The sequence below is a fragment of the Rhinichthys klamathensis genome, unplaced genomic scaffold, assembly GCF_029890125.1.
Source record: "Rhinichthys klamathensis goyatoka isolate OS25496 unplaced genomic scaffold, OSU_Roscu_1.1 h1tg000169l_1, whole genome shotgun sequence".
Classification (NCBI taxonomy): domain Eukaryota; kingdom Metazoa; phylum Chordata; class Actinopteri; order Cypriniformes; family Leuciscidae; genus Rhinichthys; species Rhinichthys klamathensis.
The window spans coordinates 1,307,450-1,332,867 of NW_026606700.1; the positions used below are offsets into that span (position 1 = coordinate 1,307,450).

Sequence of the window (25,418 nt, forward strand, 5' to 3'; positions counted from 1 at the left end):
GTTACGCAGCACGTTTGAGCTTTCTCAAGAACCAATGAGGTTCAATCTTGTGTTACGCAGCACGTTTGTGCTTTCTCAAGAACCAATGAGGTTCAATCTTGTGTTACGCAGCACGTTTGTGCTTTCTCAAGAACCAATGAGGTTCAATCTTGTGTTACGCAGCACGTTTGAGCTTTCTCAAGAACCAATGAGGTTCATTCTTGTGTTACGCAGCACGTTTGAGCTTTCTCAAAAAACAATGAGGTTCAATCTTGTGTTACGCAGCACGTTTGAGCTTTCTCAAGAACCAATGAGGTTCAATCTTGTGTTACGCAGCACGTTTGAGCTTTCTCAAGAACCAATGAGGTTCAATCTTGTGTTACACAGCACATTTGAGCTTTCTCAAGAACCAATGAGGTTCAATCTTGTGTTACACAGCACATTTGAGCTTTCTCAAGAACCAATGAGGTTCAATCTTGTGTTACACAGCACGTTTGAGCTTTCTCAAGAACCAATGAGGTTCAATCTTGTGTTACACAGCACGTTTGAGCTTTCTCAAGAACCAATGAGGTTCATTCTTGTGTTACGCAGCACGTTTGAGCTTTCTCAAGAACCAATGAGGTTCATTCTTGTGTTACGCAGCACGTTTGAGCTTTCTCAAGAACCAATGAGGTTCAATCTTGTGTTACGCAGCACGTTTGAGCTTTCTCAAGAACCAATGAGGTTCATTCTTGTGTTACACAGCACATTTGAGCTTTCTCAAGAACCAATGAGGTTCAATCTTGTGTTACACAGCACGTTTGAGCTTTCTCAAGAACCAAAGAGGTTCAATCTTGTGTTACGCAGCACGTTTGAGCTTTCTCAAGAACCAATGAGGTTCAATCTTGTGTTACACAGCACGTTTGAGCTTTCTCAAGAACCAATGAGGTTCAATCTTGTGTTACACAGCACGTTTGAGCTTTCTCAAGAACCAATGAGGTTCAATCTTGTGTTACACAGCACATTTGAGCTTTCTCAAGAACCAATGAGGTTCAATCTTGTGTTACACAGCACGTTTGAGCATTCTCAAGAACCAATGAGGTTCAATCTTGTGTTACGCAGCACGTTTGAGCTTTCTCAAGAACCAATGAGGTTCAATCTTGTGTTACACAGCACATTTGAGCTTTCTCAAGAACCAATGAGGTTCAATCTTGTGTTACACAGCACGTTTGAGCTTTCTCAAGAACCAATGAGGTTCAATCTTGTGTTACACAGCACATTTGAGCTTTCTCAAGAACCAATGAGGTTCAATCTCGTGTGTCAAGCAGGTTTGGTTGAGCTTCTGTTAATGTTCACTGATCAATGTTTAAATGTGAATAAAAGCCTAAATTAAATCTGTTCATCATATAAATTTATCAAGTCTCTTCAGAAAATTTGGACTAAACCGCACAATTCATATGAATTAGTCTTACAATCTCTTTATGAGCTGTTTGAAGCATCATCAAAAAATCTTCATTTGTGTTTTGAAGATGAACAAAAGTCTTACGGGTTTGAAACGACATAAGGGTGAATGCCAGCTCCTGCGTCATCACCACATACACACACACATGCGCATGAGTCATGGTGCTTTCGTGAACGCGCGTCGGAGACTGACACAGAAGAGAAGAAATTACTGAATAAAGTCGATATTTAGTTTTTTCGGCACACAAAAAGTTTTCTCGTCGCTTCATAAAAATAAGGTTGAACCACGATGTTTTTCCTACCTTTCTGGGCCTTCAAAGTGTTAATTAAATAGCTATCAATGGAGCCCCTCCTGAGCCATCGGATTTCATCATAAATATCTTAATTTGTGTTCCGAAGATGAACGAAGGTCTTACGGTTTTGGAACGACATGAGGGTGAGTAATGACAGAATGGGAAAAATGGCGTACTAACCCTGTCTGTCCAAAGTCCAACTTTTGTCATGACAATTTAAAGTCAGCACACCTGGTAACTCTCACATGAACCACGCAGCAGGGATACCAGGAACGTAACCTATAGGACTTGACACAGGAATTATGTCAGAATAACCAAACGGTAATCTCCCTATAATAATCCCACCACTAAAAGGACAATACAAACAACTTTACAGTACGGATAACAAAACAATTTTCTGTGGAAATCGACACCATGTCAAACATCTTAACTTGTAGTGAACCTGCTCCATTCTTCTAACTTTGTTCCGCATGCACTTTGGTTCTACAGTTCATTGGTTGGTTCTATCAGAACTACAGAATGTGTTCTCCACTCCTTCAGGCCATCATGGTTGATGCATGGCTGTGTGTTAAGAGCTCTTTAAACCCTACACTTGCTCTCCTTTCACTCGGGTCTTTGTGTTCTGTAAGCAGGTTTGAATTAATTAAAGGAGAACTGCATTATTCACGAGACTCCCACCAACTCTTATGGGGGATGGCTGGACGGGGAAAGGGCCAGGGTGAGAATAGTTGTCTTGTTGTTTTGAAATGCGCAGAGAATTTTCCTCCTTCATGTATTTAACCTTTATGCTGTGAGAGTCTTGTTTGTATTACATGCACTTTTTGAGTATTAAAAACACCCAGTGTGACATTGTCTCTGATTGTTATTGTAACCAGTACAATTCCTACATCTATACCCCTTAAATACTGTTGCGTAATTGCATCTGGATAATCCTTTTAATGGAACTTGAAATGAGCAAGCAATCTAGTTTATTAGCAAAAAAACCTTTATATGGGTGAAAGACAAAAAGCAAACAAGCATTTAAGACAAAAACATACTAAAACATTTCTTTAAAAAGCTTTATAGGGATATTTCACCCACAATAGAAAATTCTGGAATCATTTACTCATGCTTATGTTTTTTTATGTGCCGCACAAAAGGAGTCTTTTAATGTAATGCATGTCCAAGCTGCTCTTTTCCATACAATGAAAGTGAATGGTGACCACGGCCGCCAAGCAATATTTTCTATGCACGATTTTCAGTGATTTACAACTATTAGTCGGTTTGTCACATAAAGGTATTGTATGGATTCAGAAGACTTGGAATACATTTTATAGACTACTTTTATGATGCTTTTTTTGTTTTTTTTGTTTTCTGAAAAAAAAAGAGGCCCTGGTCGCCATCCATTTTCATTGTATTAAAACGAGCAGCACAGACATCCTGATAAACTTCTTTTTTTTTGGTGTTCCACAAGAGAAAGTATGTCATAGAGGTTTGGAACAACATGAGGGTGAATAAGTGATAACAGAATACTTTTTTCGGGGGCAAATTATCCCTGCAATCTGTGTATAAGCCAGCCTAAAAAAAGAATAAGATAATGGCTTTCCTAAGAACAAAGGCAATTTAACATTCTTAAACATGACATCGATTAGCCAGAGGGAAAAAAGTGTGTTTGATATAGGGGATGATGTCAGCCAGCAACTAGCTGTGCTTTCGGGATTGAATGAGAGAGAGAATGGGGTACTGTGATTGACATTTTGAAGTGAGGTCATATGATGGCATGCCAGTCTAGAATAGAACAAGCACTTGAGAAAGAACTGGATAATCAATAGGGAGTCTACAAAGAAAATAAAAGAGCAAAGCATTAATTAAGAACCGTTTAATGAGCGTTTTGCATATTCATGACCTCTGGGGTGGAAGTGAAAGTTAACGGTTTAATTGTCTAGCATATGTAATCCAGAGCCACAGGGGACCCGTTCTGCATATCTGCAGTGCTGACAGCTGTCTTTCTGCCTCACTGGGTGCTGAAATGTTGAAAATTACACCATGCAGAGCTCTTAGACACCAAGTTAGCTTACAGTGGCCTTTTGACCTGGGCTGAGAGCAGGAACAGGGAAATCACTTGTTTTAAGATTCCTATTACAAGGAGTAGTTTGTTTATGTAATAGTTACAAGATATTTTATAGTGTCCACGTTACTCATATTACACATTGCTGCTATTAAAATATTTAACAATATTAGACAGTGCTCACAACCATATAAACTTTTTAAACTTTTCAGCTTTCTTTTTTTCAGTAGGGGTCTATAAACAGAGAAAATATACAGAGGACTTTCCGAATTTGACTAAAATAAATCTTGCCAAAAGTAGTTGAACCAAAGTAAAGAAAAAATAAATTGTTCTTAGTCTTTTAAAAGTAAAGAAATAGACTGATGAAATCAATAAGACTAGAGATTTTTTCACTTTTGACCGTGATTGCACCTGACTCAAGTTCATCCATCCTCAACGATGGGTATAATTAAAAAGCATTGATTTAAGTTCAAGACTAGTGGTCAATGATGAGATGTCTCTTCACAAAAAAAGTCCATAGCTGAAGCCAATTACATTTTACACCAAAGTGAATTTCATTGACTGTTTAAATGCACAGGAGTGTGATTTGATTGCCTTCTTACCTCAGTAAGGCCTTATTATTTATTAGAGGAAAGTCTTGCAGAAATATTCACCCACACATAAAAATGGTCATCATTTACTCACTTTCAAGTCATTCTAATCCCTGTATTTATTACTTATGTTTCTTCTATACAATAAATGTTTTTAAGTTTGATTTCGAAAAACACGAGGGTGATTAAATGCTGGAATAATTTAGTATTTTTAGGTAAACGATCCCTTTAAATCACAACCACCTGTGAAACATGTACGTTTAAGGAAAGATTTATAATCATACTTATCTAAATGGCCTCCCTTAAAATCTGATCTCTTAAAAAAAATCTGATATGAGCATGCCAGCTTTTTCCACTATATGTTCCTATTTTTATTTTTAGTATGGTCACAGTTGCCCTCTTAAAATCACCAGTGTATATGAGTATTATGACTCAGACCCCTCACTTCCCCTGACACAGGAAGTCCAGATCTGCCTTCTCAGAGGAGCATGACTATCCCTCACACTCTGAGACATGTGAGACAAACTAATCTGAAACCAAAAGGGGATTCCTGACTAGCCAGGATGATAACTCAGTAACACTGATCTGTGGATTTTAATGTCTCCTAGCCATTACACACACCACATGAAAAACAGCACCAGTGAATGGTGTCTCGTGTTTCAGGGCCCCAGGACAGCGCACAGGTGCTCCAGGTGCATAAATATACAGCTGAGGTATTCATAGAGGGATTTCATAACATTGCAAAGTGCCCTGATCAAACCATTAAAAACCCGCTGTGTGGAGCTAGTCATTATACACCAGAACACCCAGACTATGAAAAGAGTAACATAAACGCAAATAAAAAAGTGATTTACAGGTGTGTGACAGATGTAGTCTGATTAAGCACATATATTTTCTTATTCTTTAAGAACAGAAGGACCAGCGCAACACTGTTATCTTAGGGTTTGTTAAATCTAAAATTATCCTGAAGAACAGCATTAAAAGAGCACAGTCACATGATAAACTGATTCAGGACTTTGGTGGTCATGGATCAGTGCATTTTTGGGGGGCGGAGGTGACTGTGGTTAGTATGCAGGTTCAAACACCCCGACAGGGCTTTACCAGGGAGTTTCCATGTCTTTTCATTCTCCACTGATGCACTCATGGACCAAAATTAACTCGGTCACACTGTGCACTGGTGGATAAATTGAGAAAACGTATCAATAATTTTTACTGACCACAAAACCGTAATTCCTATGGAAGCTGGTTTCCAGTATGGAATACAAAAATAAAAAAGGTAATTGTGACTTTTTTTCTCTCAATTCAGACTTTTTTCCTCACGATTGCATGTTTATTTTGTTTCTTACGATTGCGAAATATAAACTTGCAGTTGCGAGTTATAAAGTCCGAATTGTGAGACAAGCTAGCAACTGAGAAATAAAGTCAGAATATATAAACTCAGAAATCTGACTTTTTTCCCCTTGCAATTACAAGTTTATACAGTATCTCGCAATTGCGAGTTATAAAATCAAAATTGTTAGATATGAGCTTGCAATTCTAAGAAAAACAAAAATCAGCTGAAAATTTTGACATTTTCTCGCAATTTGCGAGAGAAAAAAAGTCAGATTTATGAGATGTAAACTCACAATTGCGAGAAAAGGTTGGATTTTAGGATAAAAAGTCACAATTATCCCCCCAATATATATATATATATATATATATATATATATATATATATATTTGCATTTATTTTATATTTAAAATATTTATTTAGTTTGTTTATATATGGCATTGTATTTAGTCTATAGGCTACATATTTAATAATAAAAAACAATTCATTGTTATTTTATGCTTCAGTAAATTACTTAAACCTTGCAGCAGATAACAAAACAATTATTCAAAATTTAAATATATTATTATCAAGCAATGTGACAATATTATAACACTCCTATTATAATCACTATTATCAACTAAGCTGTCTACACTGCTGTCACGGTAGGCTGCAGGGAAGCACACGACACAGGAGATTTGCTGAAATAAACTGAATTTAACAATACAATCACTAAGAATACACAACCATAAAACATAGAAGAGACCGGACAAAGAACTATGGAAAACTAAGGATATATAAAGCAGGGTAATGAGCAGATAATAGAACAGAAACAGGTGTGGGAACAAATAACAGCCAGAGAAACTAACAAGGGAACACAGGAAAACAGTCAAACAGAGTGGGAACGAAACTAAAACAAGACATAACAGAGCATAACCGTTACAACTGCAAAATAAATCTTATTTAGCCTGTGTCTACGCCTTGTTGATCATGATGGGAGCAGCTCTAACTCATCGAATCCTTAACAGTCTGTAAAACCTCACACAAAAATAATAATATTACAATGTAGATATCACGAGTGTGCTGCTCATAATCTCAGGAATGCCGCCATATTAGGTTCTAGTGTTATATAATGCTAAAAGTAAGAGCCTTCTCTTAACATTCTCTCACGTAATCCATTCCTATAACAATTTGATTCACTTACATCAGATACATAAACAGTGAGGGACCAGGACAGACTATTGGGCATCTTCTTTTATTTAACATCTTCTTGGGCATCTTCTTTTATTTAACTAAAACAAGCAGTTTATTTACTCACCAAGGCCAAATTTCAGTCACAGCTCGGTCGAGTGTTCATTTTTGACCCTGGATTCACTGTTGCTCTACAATTTATAGGAAAACACAAACGATATGAACTGCAAACCCAGAACTGAATGAACAGTTATATGTAGCAGAGGATGAACATTTGGGGGCGAATGGTTGTGAACTTTGTGGAATGAGTCCGAGTATGAAATCAGCTCCCCCTCTTTATGAAGGGAATGAGATCATGCCAGACCTTAAACAGAGGCGCTGTCAGGGTCCTAGATTGAGTTTCCCTCATCACAAAAGGGACAAAAGATGGTGACGGCAACACCAGCTCTGCTGCGTGCATGTGCGCTCCGAATAATGGGGTCAACACTCACACACACTTATCCAGTGTCTGGGTCAGTGAACTCACACACCCACTGTTTATTTTCAATTGAGTTATCCCTTTGAAAAAAAAAGTGTGATGCCTTCAAATGTAGCTTATCCATAATTCCATAAAATCTGTCTCCACTTTCACTGCACCAATTAGTGGTCTTCGTGTGGCTGTGGAATGCTGAAGTAAACATGAGTTTGGAGACAACAAGGGAAGATCCTTATCTGCACGTCTTGCGGTCAGACTGAACGGAGTTCCCTCTCTTTAAGAGAGATGTCTCTGTTTTTTGTTTCTCTCTGTTGCTGCCAGGAGACATGTCTATCAAACGGTGATACGTTCCAATTTACCTGTGCCACAGGGCACACATGGCAGGAGGTTTCGTATAAACATTAGCTGTTGATACCACCTGAAAGAATGTCAGAAGAAATAACACCCAGTAACATTTCACCTTATCCGTGTGGTCAATAATAGGTCTACACACAGACTACTGCCAGTATAATATATTCCTTCCTGTTATGGAAATAGAGTAACACTATGCTCAGACAGACAGACAAAAGTCTGTCTTTTTTTTTTTTTAAAGAAATGAATACTTTTATTCAGCAAGGACACAACATATTGATCCAATATGACAGTTAAGACTATTACATTATTAGAAAAACATGCTATTTAAAATAAAAGCTGTTCTTTTAAAATGTTATCCTGAAAAATATGCATCACGATTTCCACAAAAATATTAAGTAGCTCAACTGTTTTCAACATTAATAAATCATAAGAAATGTTTCATGAGCATATAAGAATGATTTTTGAAGAATCGTGTGACACTGAAGACTGAAGTTATGGCTGTCTTCAGGAATAAATTACATTTTAAAATATAGACTTTTAATGTAATGTTGTTGTTTTTTCTTCTGTTTTACAGAGCTGAGGATGATGGCAGAAGGGAGGTTTTCCAGTCTGCCCAGGAACATGCACGTTGGGCGGCAGTGCCCGCTCGCATCTTCCATGGATCTGCTGAGCTCACGGGCTGCCGTAGCAGAGATGCCGGTCAGCGGCTACCAGGGCGTCTCCATCCATGGCACACTGCCTCGCAAAAAGAAGAGCAGCACTGGTTCCCCTGTGAAGCAGTGGGAGATGAATGGAAACGTGGGATCATCAGCAGCCCCACACGCAGGCCGATATCGCCTGCCACCGTCACCGCTAATACACAACGTTATTGAAGAACACCATGCTTTCTACTCAAGCAGGAACTGCAGTGTCACATCCAGGTAAACACTATATCTATAGACACTTGTCTACACACCATTATATCTATACAGTATATACACCTGTCCTCTCCCAATGATTCAAACACAACATAGCCCTGCAGCAAAAGCAAAAAGCACCACAATCTTTGCAAAGAACTCAAAGCTACCCAATTGTTGAGGTGTTGCTATTTTATGGACCAGTGTGAACGCCCCTTAAGATAAATGGGATGTCTTAACAGTAACATAGTATGGTTAAAAACACACTCCCAATTCATGAAATCATATACTCCTCTTTCCCTCAGCTAAGAGTAATATTACTATATTGAAATAGGCTTTCAAAGATTAAGGTCAAGATTAAGGTGAAGGTCAACACAGCAGCAAATGAACCTGCCTGCTCTTCACAGCTTAGGCTCTTCAACTGAAAATATCTAAAACCGAACAAATGATGAAAGACAGTGTGAGAATGAGCAAGCCAGTTTGGTCACTTTACTGACTATATAAAAGTACAATATGAATGATCAAGCCTTTTGTGACTCAGAATTGGCACTACAATATCACTACAACACATCTGGTACTGGCTGTGCACATAAATATATGTCATAAGTGATTTGCAGATTGTCAGATTATAGAATAGGACTGTTTAGGAAGTACTGATCACATTTTACATCGTACAATTACACCGTGTCCTAATCGTGACAACGTAACAAGTGATAAAAACACTTTGGTTGCTGGAACCTTTTAGTGTTTTGCCCAGTTAGGACACAGGGTTATAGGACTTTACAAGTTAATTGATAATTTGTTTACCTTCAGTACAATGTTTTCTGAATTAAACGTAATTTACAGTATCATAAGTTCTAAAATGTCATCTACGCATATATTTTTTTGACTGTTTAACTGAACAACTTTCGGGTTGTGACTCCACTAGTGGTTTAACATAACTGACAGAGTTGGACGTCAGAGCAGTCGACACCAAGTCTTCAGCCTTACGTTGCCCACCAAGCCTGTTAACTTTACTGTCTTACTTCAGAAAATAGGACATCTGAGATCATAATCACAAAATACAAGCTGCTACTGGCTCAGTCTCATGTCCAGGACTGTCTCCATCTCTTTTTCTTACGTCTTGTCTCTTTTTCCTCACTGTCTACCTGCGTCTCTTTGCAATAGCTCTAGGCCTGCTTGACTGTATCGTCCTCACTGACTTTCTGATCTTATCACAGCCTGCAACAAAGAAGTTTGTGTTTGTCCCTTATTTATGCAGACTGACTTAACAGGTAATATATCTCACCCTCAATAAAAGACCTGACAGATATAGTAAAGTAATCTGCGTCTGGCTCTGTGGACAGTGTTACAGATTATAGAGGCCACTTTCCACAAACAGGACACAAAACAGGCCCGGAAATACTTAAAGGAAAATATAATATAATATAATATAATATAATATAATATAATATAATATAATATAATATAATATAATATAATATAATATAATATAATATAATATAATATAATATATAATAATAAAAAAATGTTGATTGCCAACCTCAGGAGGTATAAAATATAAAAATAATATTTAAATATAAAAGTATTATTAAACCATGTTTTCTTAATTTACTAATAAATAAATTGGAAAGTTAATTATAAATAAATAAAAATAATTGAAATACTAATGACTGATACATAAAATTATAATTCAATAGATAATATACAAAAATATGACATTATTCTGTGATTTAATTGATGGAAATCAATCTTAAAACAAGCTACTTTTCACAAAATGTTAATTTTGTTAGATAATAATTGATCTAACATATTTAATACGTTTCACAAAAACGAATCCAGTAAAGAAAATAAAAAACAAAAACTTTGTGTGGAAAGAGCCAGAGACAAAAAGAAACAGTGTACAGACCGTAAGACAAAACATTGATAACCTGAAGTGTTGTTCACTTCTTCAGTAAGTATTTTTACCAAAAGCACTCCAGGAAAAGCAGAGGATAGACTAAATAGAAGCTTTTACATAAGTGAGACTGTGTGTGTTTGTGTGTTTTTGAAAGCGTAGGTGTGTGTTTGGGTTTCCGTAAGACTAGTGGGCCATATTTGTCCCTTGACATTTGAAGGTTACCTAATATTGGACTACTATTTCACAGCCACAAAGCTCACTGAGAAATGGGAAGTGAAAAATGACCACGCCACACAAAAGGAGCTCCTCTGGGGTGGCAGCAGGGTTAGCAACGACCTCTCGTAGCGGCCCAGTCACCATAACAACACCTTATTGCGACTCTGCATGACACATGGAAAAAGAAATAGGTAGAACATAAACACTGTGCATGAGAGAGACAGGAGAGAGAGGGGAACCTAAAGCACAGAATAGGATTGTAATTTCCTAATGTGGACACCGAAGTTAAATCAAGAAGCAATAACTAGCTTGCTCCTGGAGGACTTTGGAGACTCGAACGGCATTGTGATTAAATATCAACCTCCTGAACGTCTGGCTGCAGAATGCTCCACCAGTTCATGTGTCTGTCTGCAGGTGAGTAGACAGATGAGATCCGATGGGTTTTGTTGCTACTGAAACATTTATCTTTTATAAAACAAAGGATTTAAGCACTTTGAGTCTTACTACCTGCATGTGTGAGGCAGCTGTTCTAACACAGACACACACACAGGGTCTTCACAGGTTAAAGTGAGGGTTGTAAATTTATAGCTTGACTGAAAGATGAAAGAATTTTTGAAGAGACAGATTGGCAGAGAGATTGAGAGCAACACACAAAGAAATAGAGAGAATGAGACAGATGAAAGAGATGATGGAGGAGCAACAGTGCCAATTGATTTACTTGTTAAAGCTGATTAAAGTGGTTCTAGTTGTTGACAGAACCCACTCAGCACCCTCATAACATGGCCACAATTATCTCACGTGTGCCACAATTATCTTGGTTCAAACTGCCAAACGACAGAAATGACACCTGGCAAACATAAAAAAAGTGTTTGCATCGCTTTAAAAGATTTATTGGTATTTTGCAATATATACGGTAACAAGAACAGTAAATTACCAGTTTAATTGAAGTAATAATAATAATAATAATAGCATTTTTAATCACAAAATACCTTACAGGCCACAATATAAAAACATTTCGGGATTTTTTCTTCACCAGGGTATTTTGTCACCAGACAGTGCCACCTATCTATCATAATGTTCAACATCACAAGATATCAACTGTATTATTTGTTATACTATTATCTATAAGGGGATAAATGTATTCACATGAGAACTTGTTACTATGGACCCTTTTCGCATTTACGTTTTTCTCAGAAGCCGAAGTCGTCATAGTTGGGTAAATGTCTATAATGGTGAATGAGAGACTAAATATATTTTTGTTTCAGTTTGCTCAAATAGCAAAAGAAAAACTCAACAATAGTGTTTTCACAACTTTCAAAAAGAGGAAAAAAATATAGAGAGATTGATAACAGCAGTCAGAAGAGAGAAAGATGTTAAAGGGTTAGGTCACCCAAAAATGAATTTTCTGTCATTAACTTCTCACCCTCGTGTCGTTCCAAAACCGTAAGACCTTCGTTTATTTTCTGAACACAAATGAAGATATTTTAGCTCTACAGAACCCAAACATTCTATCCAGACTACTAGGTGGTCCAAAGGACATTTATATAAATTATTTATAATTAATAGACATCAACCCAAACCCACACCCTAATTAAAAGAAAAACTTTTGAATTTAAAAAAAAAAAAAAAAAACTGAAAATAAAACAAATAAAATAAATAATTCATACCTTATTCCTTTTGTCCCCAAAGAGTAAGTAAACTTTGAAGATGTCCTGCTTATCATTTGGGAAAAACAGCTAGAAAGAGTTTAAGGAAGCCAGATAATATATATATATATATAAAATGTAAACATAAATGCAATGGAGTGGGTAGCTATGCTGCTTTTAAGTTATGTCATCCTCATCACTTTTCTGATGAGCATATCAAAAACAGGCAGCTGTACAGTATATGATGGGCCTTTTCTAAATGTGACATAAAACATGAACAGCTCATTTAAGCGCCAACACAGCTTAACCACAGACACATCTTAACCCGCTCTTACCTGTCTAATCAGATACTAGTGAACCTGACTGGTATCAGTTCACCGAGTCGCACTGACCCTGTCATTTTGGCTGTGAACTGCCTTTATGTCTTTCAATGTGTAGGTGAATTTTTGACTACAGGCTACAGCATATGGCAGATTTTTGGGAGCGTTGCATGTCAAATGTCCCATTTCTCTCCAGTTTAAGCATTATGAATCTGCTTCTGGTAACCTAATAATAGCCTGTCCATCTCTCTAACTTGCCATATCCTCCCTCAGCTTTCTAATTCTGACTGGCGAGGCTTTGTGAGGTTCAAACCACTTTGAGACACAATGCAGCTGTGGCTTGGCATAGAACAAACCAGAGATGGAGATGGATGTTTTCTTGAGGCTGTGTCCTCACTTCATGCCCTTCTCTTTGCGGATAAGACGGCATGTTCAGCGCAAACTCAGGTCACTCCTGGGTAGGCTCGTGGGAGTACTGACAGTGTTCTCTTATAGCACACTAATGTCAGCGTTCAGAAGCTTTAAAGCGTGACCTCTCGCCTCTAGAGTTGCTTTCTTCTTAATGTTCAATGGGAATTTAAAACAGGAAATCAGTTACGCTTTTAAGTTCCATCAAATGCGAAGCAAACAAACAAGCCAAGAAATCTTAAACATTATCATATTTCCAGTTATCTGACGCTTTTTATATATCTGAGCTCTCACCCCGGGTGCCACTTCCACACTGAATCTGAAAGCCACCCTTATTCCCCTTAGGGGGTGACACAGTCCACCACACACCCTGGTGGTAAGAAAGGAAGAAAGAAAGAGTCATAAAAAAGTCAGGTTTTTGTGTAAGCTGAGATGAAAGGGACTCTGGGTAAAGTCAGAAAGAGAGAGGGCGGAATGGTCTAAATGGAGAAAAAGCTGAGCCGTGCACCTCGACCGCGCGTTCTTCTCCACGACTCCTTCACCACTGCGCTTCCTGCGTTCCACGCTCCACATAGGGAATCTAAATAAAACAAAAATGTAGTGCTGACCATGAGCCATCTCTGCAGTTAGGGTAAGTCACATCTAGACCGCAACCTTAAAGCCGCTGGCAGGAATAGAGGTCATGTGAACAATCGCTGCCTCCTGTCTGGTCCTGCGTATTGCATATGTGCTGGTTCCTGCGTATTGCATATGTTCTGTTACATTTGTGCTAAGTTTGTCTCTAACCCAAAGGTTGCACTGAAATGTTTATTTGTGCTCTTTTCAGCCCTGTGGGAAATTTAGACTCAAGGAATTAATTTCCCTTTTCCTGGCTATAATCCTTTATAATTTGGATAAATCTTCACGCAAGCATAAATCCGGAGAGAGTCACAAGAGTGTTTGTGTGTGAGACAGAAAGACGCTAAAAGCCCCCAGACCTTTAATACCAGCTGTGACATGCTCATCCTAGACTGCCTAACCTTTTGTAAAGCCTGCATACGCTTTTTTATTCTTCTTGCACAGTATCTAAACTGATACTTGCTTTAATCTCAGCCACACTTTGCACATTGGGGTTGATGGGGAAGTGATTGTGTGTGTTTGGGGGGGATGGGGGGTGTATGTGTCCACATGTTGTGGCTGGTGTGGTCTATACTGTGGTGTAATGACCTCAGGCGAGCAGGGCTGGACTGGTAGGCACTTTACGGCAGTCCAGCGTACAGCCTGCCCAGAGAAGGACCCACACACACACACACACACTTACAGTTATACAGGCAGGCAGCTGAGCTAGAGAGTTGATGTGTTCGCTGAAGAGAGTTCTTTCTTTCTCCTGCAGGGACGGTGCAGGCATGGACCCTAACATGGAGTATGTCAAGGTAAGACTTCACATTTTACCTTTATCAATATGTGCAAGTGGAGTTTTGAATGATTGCTCTATCATGGTAAAAAGCCGGTGGCAATGCATGATGGTATGGCGGGTGAGGGTTGTAGAAGACAGAGGTGATCTTAGGGCAACCCTTAACCCTCTAAGATATCCAATACTATTCAGCTCAAAGAGTTTAGTAAGTGTAGAGTCTTAAAGTGGGACAGGAATGTCAGCTATGCTGAATGTTGAGGATATGAAAGATTGTAGTTTATTGACAGTGAGTTGGGTAAATATACATAATACATTACATACTTGGATTTGCATCAGAGATAAATGTGTGCGTCAGTGTCAGTGATTCTCTTTGTTATATAAACATTTGCACTTCCTGACGTTCTGTATCTTATGTGCCAGTTGATAATGATTAGAGTTAAGCGGATTGCAAAAACAATACTTTCGTTGCATTTCTCAATGTTATAACTCGCACCATGGATTTTCATCAAATATTAGCTCTCTCCTTGACCCGTCTAGGTAGTTGACGGCATTTGATTCTGCCAGGAATACATCGTAATACATCAGACCTCAAACGTGTATAACTTTAAGCCAGAGCTGTTCATAAAACACAGGAAACTCTACAGCCAAAATTTTCGATAAAGATCTGACAATCTCTGCGTTTCCTACTGTGCGAGAGGCCCCTGTAGACACATCCTCAATTAAAATGGCACAATTACAAGGAGGAAATGAGCTGGTGATGTTTCAAGGGTCTGCAAGCAGCATATGTAGTTTAAATTATAGTATCAAGTTAGGAAAAAAAATGAAATATTTCACTTTGCCAGCAAAGGCAGAATCGTTCCCTGGCTTTATTTTGACCTGAGGCATCTAGCCATTATGAAAGCTCTTCATCACACAACACGACTCGACTGTATTACAACACCCATGACTCAGATCTGATGAGAGAGATATGGTGTGACATATATCTTGGGGGTGTCTCATTCAGTTAGCATTGACTGAATGAGATTTTCCACTGTGATCACCTGCAGCCTTGAGTGTGCTGACACCACACAGCCACCTCTGTCAGCCTGCTGAGAAACCATCCGTCACTCTCTCTGTCCTCCTCATACTCAGTAGCTCTGTGGTTTGCCTCATCTTGGGCTCTAGCAACTCTCTGCGAAGAACAAACTTCTCTTAGCCTTACCTCACACAAACAACAAACCAAACCAAACAGCACAAACACACACAGTCAATACTAGCAACTACATTATAGCAGTGCTCCAGTGCAGTTGAACATACAGTCATACAGTTACCATAATGAAATACAAAAGATGTCATCACAGGGTGAATCTTACAGCCGGTCAAGATCATGTTTGTGTCATATTTCACCCCAAATTAGCCTATATAATGGACAAGCCAGTTGTTTATTCCGTTATATTAAACACATTGTAACCCTCATTATGTGTGTTTAATATGTATAATATATATAATATAGATATATTAAATTAAAGGTATTTATATTAAATTATTGTATTATTGAAATTAAAACTACAAATAAATATTGTATTAAATAAATTGGGACAGAGAAATGAATAAATGTTAAGATTTTATTTTAACTTATTTTTCATTTCCAATTCGTTTAATTAAAAACTTACTATTAAAGGGATAGTTCACCCAAAAATGAAAATTCTGTCAGTAATTACTCACCCTCATATTGTTCCAACCCCGTAAGACTTTCGTTCATCTTTGGAACGCAAATTAAGATATTTCTGATTAAATCTGAGAGTTGGATCACTCCTCCATAGGCTTCTAAGGGATTGAAACTTGCCGGCCCAGAAAAGTTATTAAAGACATCGTTAAAATAGTACAAGTGACTACAGTGGCTCAATTTTAAGTTTATCAAGCAACGAGAATACTTTTTGTGCGCAAAAAAAACACCAAAAATAACGACTTTATTCAACTATTCATTTCCTTCTCTGTGGGCCTCGAGTCAGTTCACGTAGTGAAACAGCGCAGCGCTTCTGTGTTCTACTTACTTCTTGTGAGTAATTACTGACAGAATTTCCATTTTTGGGTGAACTATCTCTTTATGATTTTAATTAAAAGTAATTAATGTGTCCATATAAAACAATTTTCATTACAGTGAAGAAAATCACCAAGGAGAGTAATGAAATGGGGGAATGTGTTGATTTTCATGAAAATAAATAAATAAAAAATATTTTTCTGAAATATGAGTGGAGTATGATCCAGACATTCATGAGATGCACCCTCCAATCAGAGAGGCCTATAATAGAACTTGATAGGAGATGACATAATATATCCTCAGGGGAATAACATAGCCATTAAATGTTTAAATCAGATGAATTGCACACACTGGCTCTTTATACTCTATTTTATGCAGTTCTTAGAACTGTCTGCCTGTTTAATGTGTGGCCATCTGTAAGCATGCATCAATAGCTGCAGTGAATCTGCCATGTGAAGACAACAGTTTTTCTGTTTACAACCTTAAAAACTCAGCTGAAAACAGCTAACTCTAGACATTGTCACTCTGTCCTGGACACATCTGTGTGTTTGTGTCAAGGTTGCAAGGTTTGTAATGGTCAAAGGATCACATCTTCAGTAAATCATCCCCTTCCTCTCCCTCTGAATGAATGAAGGTGGACCTCACCTTGCCCTCTTCAGGTGGTGTTGAGTTTCCAGCGTTGTGTTTGGTGAACACCTGGATCTGTAAAGGTTCCCATTTAGATCTGTGCACAAGTTTAATCCATCAGTTAGACAACCACAGATGGGTTCGGTTTATCATCTAAACTCACTCTGTAGCTCATTTAGTAGAATATACAAAAAAATTATGAATAGAACCCTCATCAAGTCAAGTCTCCTTTAGTTATATAGCACTTTATCAATACAGATTGTTTCAAAGCAATTGTTAAATTGTTTGATCAGTGATGCAAACAGAATTTAATTCTGCTGTAAATCAGCTAGAAAGACAAAAGTGTCATTGTTCAGTTGAAATCAGTTCAATGTTGATTCAGTTCGGTTCAAAATGTAATCAATTATGGAATGAGATCAATTCATCTATAAAGCAGCTCTTTAGAACAGTGATGTCATCATCCAGCTCAGTTCAGTTCTCATCCGATAGTGTCAGTGCAGTTACATCAATAATATTGGCAAATATTAAGTTTCCCTAATTAATAAGCATTAAGCCAAAAGGCGACAGTGGCAAGGAAATCTACAGACCTAGTATAGTCTGTGAAGACACTATATTTAGTTTGAAATGAAAATGATATTTCATATTTAGTTTGAAATGAAAATGATATTTTTTGGAAAGTAATACTTTCCTCTGTTACTGTTACCTGGATGTCAATTGTTGAGCCATGAAACATTGAAAATGTGGGGGTTTTCAGCTCAGTTATGTTAGTTTTACAGTCTTGACCTATTTTTTTGACAACCTGTTAGTTGAGGAATGTTTTCTTCAAAGTTAACAGGAAGCCAGCCATCAAAAATATGGGATAATTAACTTCCAAGACCTCATATGCTGATATCACTTCCTGAAGTCAGATGACTTGAGTTTTAGCATTGTTAGTGAAAACTGTTTGTTTTTAGATGATATCAGATCAGATCATGTAGTGGTTTCCATCATGGTTTGGGTGGTTTCCATCATGGTTTCCATCTGTAACCCCAGGACAATTCTGAAAAAAGGGGAGAAAAACCTACAGTAAGTTATAAGGAACTGAGGGCAAATCATCTATCTATATTTAATGTCAAGCACTGATGACATAATTGATTCAATATCAAGCCTTCATTCTTCTCTGTTTCTCTCCTTGCGTGTAAAGCAGAGATTGGCAACAACGTGGTGCGAAATTGGAGCTATTATCATCAAAGATGATCTGGAGGGTGGAAATTGTTTGGATGACTTGATGTTTAAAAACAATTTTTTAAAGGGTGGGAATCAAATCTCTCTCATAAGGGATCTGCGGATATGATGCATGAATCACAGACATCTTGTTGTGAATCATAGATGGGAACGATTGGGATGGTGTCAGAGAGACATCAATGCCACATTTGGTTTAGTGTATGTATCCAATATATGACCTTTCAGTCTCATTGTTTTAACTACACACTCTTTAACAAGAATATTTACAAATATTAAAAATTGGGAATGGATGAAAAAAATTGATCAGTTAAAAAAAGGTCATTAAAAACTCTGCAGGAGAACCTTACAAACCAGAAACCTTATCTGATCTGAAAAGCTAATAGTATAAAATCAATAACTTTTTTAATCTCCAAAGAACCATATAGTTACTTACAATGGCACTTTAGTGCCACACAAAAATATCTAAGATTAGGAACATGAACGTCCAACAGTCGTAATATTTTAAGGAAAAAGTCAAAATTACGAGAACAAAGTTGTACAAAGTTGTAGCTTTATATTATTAGCCTATATAAAATTTACAAAATATTACGACTACAATCTTTTATTGCTACATATTTAGCAATAAAATATGTAATCTCGTAATCATAGATTTTTATATACTTTTTTTTTTGTAATATTACAACTTTGTCAATTGTATACTTTTTTCTAAAAAAATATTACAACTTCAATGTCATTTTGCTATGAATTTATTCTAGTGGGGTTTTTTTTTTTTTTTTTTTTTTTTTTTTTTCGTTGCACTAAAACACTGTTACCAACCCTATTTAGCAAGAAAATAAGATGGTTTCTTTTCTGGTCTCTCTCATACAAACATGCACCTGTACGTACTCATATCTTTCTGTTCTTGATGGCCTGACTGTGAACACATATACTGTTGCTCAGTAAGCTGTTAAGCACTCATGAAAGGGCTTTACAGGAACAATGAGGCACTGTTCCGTCTGTGGGATCTGCTGCCCTGCGAGCCCACAGAAAGACCTCTTTAGCCGGTTTGAACCCTCTCTGAACACACAGACACAAGTACAGAAAGCCTGGTCTAGAACAGAGAACATAGACTGACCCAAAGAGTTTCCGGCTCTTAAACGATGAGAAAGACTGGAAGCATGAAGACTCGTATTGTTAGATTAAATCATATCATCATTGCTTGATATTTTATAAGGATATAGACAATAATGAGAGTAATGGCTGTGAAAGGTAGGAATTACTTTAGGTCGGTTTGCACATAAGAAAAGTGCTAAAGACGTGGCCATTGACACATTAGGATGTCTTTAATTAATAAACATATAATGCCCAAAAGATCGCTAATTGTGTTGATTCAAATTTAAATATACATGAAAATATTACATGCATGATATTTCTGATGACTGGTTAAGCATGTAATAATGTTTGAAGGGTTAGTTCACCCAAAAAATGTAAGTTATATTAAAAAATACCCTGGCTTTTGAAGCCTAAAAAGCAGATCCATCCATCAAAAGTAATCCATACGACTCCAGGGGGTTAATAAAGGCCTTCTGAAGCGAAGTGATATGTTTGTTGTAATAAAAATATCCATATTTGGGCCATTCTACAGAATTGGTTCAAAGTCAGAGTTGGAAATGTCTTGAAAAAAGGGTGTCTTTTTCCACAAATTGTGTATGTATGCAAATTGTATAATATCCAACACATTTGTAGTAATTGTGCAGTTAATTATCATATTGTATTTTCAGAAAGTTTTGGAAGATTTTTCCTCTCCCCAAATTTGTCACTACCGAAACACAATAATAAATATTTTAATAAGGCGGCTTATATTGACCTATTAATATTTTGTTTACATCTACCTTGTATATATATTTGTTGCTATTTAAAAAAAAAAAAAAGTTTTCACAGATAAATCAATAACAGTTACAATTTTTACAATATTTCAAGTGTAATTTATAAGATTTGTTGTATTTTGAACCCAATCTTTCTTTGTAAAAGTTAATCATACTGATTTCAAAGTTAAGGATTCATTAGTTTGAATATACATTGAACCAAACACTATAATAACATCTCAATTGACAATTCAGTATACTTTATTTTAGACAAAACATGCATGTTTTGGTCGTGACGGCACATTTTCTGTAGTGACAGTAATGTTTTGGTAGCGACCACATCACATTACAGAATTTTAACTCGCATACTAAACCATACTAAGATACTAATGATTTGCATAACTGTACAAAATTTTAGTTTATTTCCCCCAAATAAATGATTAGGTGTTCCCTTTTGTCACTACCAAAACAATGATGAGATGTTTCGGTCATGACTGTTTCGGTAGTGACAATTTAAGTTACTTTTGAGCCTAGTTCAAAGATGATAACCAGCACATGGTTACTTAGCACAGTTCTGAACAGTTGTACACACACACAAAACTAAATTTTATGGAATTACACCCAAAAAAGTTAGCTGAATTGCAGAAAAAAGGTGTTTGGTAGTGACGTCCCTTAAAGTTACACACAGATTTTCAGACTTTTGAACACATTTCCCTCAAAATGATGGTACCTATCTATAATGAAAGAGAGAGAGAGGCACACAATAATATTTCCCGATCAAAAATGTAGGGGTGTGGTTAAAATCAGTCTCAGCCAATGGACTAAAACACACACTGTTTTGGTAGTGACATGAAAATGCAGGACACATTTTTTTACATAAAGTTTCATGATTTAAAAATTAAATATAAAATAAATGTTGTTTTTTTTACTTTACTTTTTAAAAGAAATCAAAAAGATATTTTTTAAAACAACAATGGAAAAAATTGAAAAAAAATATTTCAATATCATTTTCACAAGTTTAAATGTAGGGGGTTAGGGTCGGGACAGCCACCTCCCAATTGAAAGTACCCAATATATGATGATTTTATATATATTAAGCTTACTTATATTTTAAATATTATTGTGGTATTCAATAGATAATAGAAGGATCTTAGTAAACATCTAAAACTTGAATACTTAAATGCTTTTTAAATGTGTTTTGTGGTTGTCGGACAGCAGTTTGCACCAATTCTGTAGAATGGCCCATTTATAACTTTATAACCTATAATCACTGGCTTCCGGTAACAGCCGTACGCGAGTCTAGTTCCGGCAGAAGCGTGACCTCTGACCCGAGGCATGACGTAATGACAAACGCGGAAGCGCAGAGGATAGAGCAAAACAAAACACCAGTCATGAATTAGAAGTCTAAAACGAGAATTTTTTAAGAGAAATGTTGGAGGAGCTTGAGTTTGTTGCCTAGCCCTGTTTGAACCACGAGAGGCGTCTACTCTCACCTAAGCTTATGTACTCCTACATCTGTTATTGGAAGCCAGTCATTATAGTTTATAAAGTTATAAATATGGATATTTTTCTTACAAAAATGCATCACTTCACTTCAGAAGGCCTTCCATTATAAAGCTTGGAAGAGCCAGGATATTTTTTAATATAACTCTGATTGAGTTCGGCTAAAAGAAGAAAGTCATATACACCTAGGATGGCTTAAGAGTGAGTAAATTATAGGATCATTTTCATTTTTGGGTGAACTATCCCTTAAAGAAAGTTAATATAAAGTGTACAAGTTTTTGTAAACAACTCAGCAGATTAAACCTAACAAAAGCTATGCCTTTTTTTTCCTTTGCTTTCATCTGCATAATCTGACATATGTGTTGTCGTATATCCAGGTTTTTCATTAAATCTAAATAAAAAAGAAATAGCATGTGGCACACTCCCTGCAGTTAAAGCCTCCAGTTTTTATAATATAATGTTTTGGCTTGAGTTCCAGATCTTAATGCGCTGATATTAAAGGCAGTATTTTTAGATCTTTACCTCAGGAGACACTTTAGATTGTTGTAAAATCTTGTCTGCAGGAATCACTTGACGGGTGTTGATGAATGTTGATCACGTTCATGGCCTCAGGGTGGAGGATTGCACTTGATATTTACACGAACTTGGAACAAAACTGATAAAACCAAAAACCATACATTATTGAACCAAAGCAAAATGTGAATGACCATTATAGTGCAAATTGCAGAGATAAAATGTCATATCTTTCAGGTGCCAAACTAAACAAAGAGAAAGATAATCGGTGCATCTAGGTTTACCTGAATACAGTTTTAGTGTGGATCTCCATGGAGAACTAAGAGGAAAGCCATCTGTTTAACAGCAGCCACTAAAGCTAGCAGTGATTATTACCGCTGCACAGAGACACAACGCCCCCTAGTGTTCATATATGCGCACTGCAACACACTGTGAAATAAGATTACAGCTAGTTTTCATTTACGTCACATCACAATTACTAAGAGCCTCAAAAATCTTTTGAGACAGCTAAAGTCTATTGATTTGGGTGAAAAAGATTCCAATCACAGTTTCTGCAGCATAAAGTAATAAATTATTATTAAAATATACAATAATAAATGTAATACAATACAAATGTATACAAAAAAGTATACTGTAATATAATAAAAATATAATTTTATAGAATCTCAACAAGAGTCTCAAGTTCCTCACATACAATTTGATCTTACATTTTCTAATATTTGTTTTATTTCTTTACTGCCAATTATTTCTTTTCTTTTTTGCCTGCCCAGAAAAAAAAAAATAAGAAAAAAAGTACACATTCAGGGGTGTCCTAGATTGCCCTAATTCTGTGTCTTAAAATAAAAACCTGCTATTCAGATAGAAATGGTCACATGCAAGTTCTTTACCCTTTGAACTACGCTATGTTGAATTAAGGTCAGACATGTATTTAAGGTTTATTTTTTGAGCTCATGTACAAAAACAATCACACTGACTCCTTTCTTTAGCAGACTGTGGAAAAGCAGATTTGCTTGCAGGGCCATGGTGATTTTTATTGAGTGTAATTAGGTATTTTAGGAGCTCACTCTCAGGGAGAACATTCCAGTGTTGGTCCGAGGGTGCCAGCCAGCCATAATGTCTTTGTTTGCCCCTTAAAAGCAATCTGGGAGAAACATAACAAATCTCATTTGATATACATCCAACTGTTTGCATCCAAAATTGTTCCTGGAAAATAGAACAAACAGCATACTTTACTGTTTTCCATCACTAATGATGAACTGAAAACAGTTTACCGCTTGCATTTTTCTATTCATTTAATTTAGAAAAATATACAACGAGGTTCAAAAGTCCACAGTGAAAATCTGTGATTCAAAATAAAAAGTAAAATATTGTAAAAAATATAATACTCCCCACTATTTATGTATCATTAATGTCATTTGATCATGTGAACTCATTGTACAGACGAGTCAAATGTTCTTGCTTCAACTCAAGAAAATGATCATCAGCTTTTACACACACTTGTGAAGTTCACGCAGCTTGAATGTTGCTGCCATTAAAGCAAAAGTGAAACAAAACAAATAAACATTCAGAAAGTATTTAATTTGTCTATTTAAATTTTGACTCAACCTGTTATGATCAAATATATATATATATATATATATATATATATATATATTTCTTTATTTTTTTTAAGGGAAAAAAGCATTTTAGGACATTAGAACCCCACTGTAACTATCAACAGACTCCACAAAATTGTTTATGGAATCACTTTTGAAAGGGTGATGCCATACGGAGAGACTGTTATACAGGTTTGTCCTTTCACTAAATTGCCACACAATTTTAAACGGTGGAAATAACATACACAGACTCACCTCACAAACACACTATGAGCTCTTGTTCAGTCAGGTGAAATGGTCTGGAAAACATGAATTCTCTTCTGTCTTCTAATCGTACGGGTTTCCAAACGCCTCTTTTACTCGGTGAGCCTTTTCTATGGGGTGGGGGTTCCGTTCCCTGAAAATGACAGAACTCGTAATGCTGTTAACAAACAGGCTAATCAAGAGAAAGCCCCCGCTAGCCCATCAACAAAAGCCCCTCTAGTTAGCCAACTAGCCGCAATAACTCTAAGTGCTATTTGCGTGTGACTAAGAGACAGAGTAGTCTTGTTATTTAAACCCCAGTGGGAAAAGTGAGTGAATTTGGCCGTCTGGGATCCCTCAGGCTCAACCGGACTCTCTTCGCAGGGTCAGGATAGTCCCAGCTGGGTAAGAGAGCCCTACCTGCTAGGGGAATGCTCTTTTATATTAACCCCCTGCTGTTACTGAAACCCCGCTGGAGTTTAGAGTGATGTTGTGCTGATAGTATAAGACACAGCCCTGGTCCCTCGGTGCAGACTTGTCACACAGGATCACCACTGTCCCCGTCTGCCTGGAAAACGCTTCTGAAAGTCCTCCACAGGAGATGCTCTCTCTTGTCTGGAAAGATTAAATTCAAATGTCATTAGTGATAAGCAATGCTTTTTCATGTCATTGAACTGCTTGATATCAGATTGTCTCTCAGCGTGTCCTCGTTTACTTGCAATGTGTGTCAGTGTCTCTGTTTTAGTATAAAGTGATAATTTTAAAATTCAGTGTTTGTTTATTATAAACAGTATTTTGGCTAAGTTGAATATGGATTCAGCCCTTAACTCAATTTAACATATTTTACCATGTTTAACTCACAATGTCCCCCGCAAATCAGTGTAGAAAATGAGAAAAGGTCTATGCCTGCTCATAATTGAAGATCAGTCAACATGTAAGAAATAATTTTTATATATGAATGATTGATTTTATTAGCATTAGTGGCCAACCAGTGTGACTTTTTAAACGACTGATGTTGATATCTAGAGAGCAGGGTGGCTGATGTGCTTTGTATATATATTGCAAAGATATTTAGCCACACACACACACACACACACACACACATATATATATATATATATATATATATATATATAGATACACGTGTGTGTGTGTGTGTGGCTAAATATCTTTGCTCTATCACTAATTAGCATATGACTAAAGAAAAGAGCTTTGAAATTTGGGAATTCTGAGAGAAAATGTAATATTTTTTAAAAATATTACATCCCTAATCCTCATTCTATCCCGTTCCCAGTTCATCTATTTTTTGGCAGGCTGTTAGAGGTTTTGAGGAAAAGGGGGCTGGTTTAGAGGCTGGCTGTGTGGTGCTCCTGCAGATGACTGAGTTCTGAT

The 25,418-nt window shown here is 36.8% G+C and overlaps 1 protein-coding gene and 1 long non-coding RNA gene across 5 annotated transcripts in view; one reads left to right on the forward strand and one right to left on the reverse strand.

Moving 5' to 3' along the window:
• Window positions 1–25,418, forward strand: part of bcar3 (BCAR3 adaptor protein, NSP family member) — a 63,898-nt gene that overhangs the window by 15,794 nt on the left and 22,686 nt on the right. For 3 of the 4 annotated variants that reach the window (XM_056259602.1, XM_056259603.1, XM_056259604.1), the window contains 2 exons: window positions 8,253–8,598; window positions 14,437–14,476. In XM_056259602.1, coding sequence (XP_056115577.1) covers window positions 8,253–8,598; window positions 14,437–14,476 — 386 coding nt within the window. Of the gene's footprint in view, window positions 1–8,252; window positions 8,599–11,081; window positions 11,105–14,436; window positions 14,477–25,418 lie in introns of those variants that run through there. The other variant, XM_056259606.1, reaches the window with a different exon arrangement.
• Window positions 22,475–24,736, reverse strand: LOC130091630 (uncharacterized). Its single transcript, XR_008807837.1, has 3 exons — window positions 24,039–24,736; window positions 23,253–23,391; window positions 22,475–22,617 (listed from the first exon to the last, which is right to left on the reverse strand). It is a non-coding gene; the product is annotated as an uncharacterized LOC130091630 (long non-coding RNA).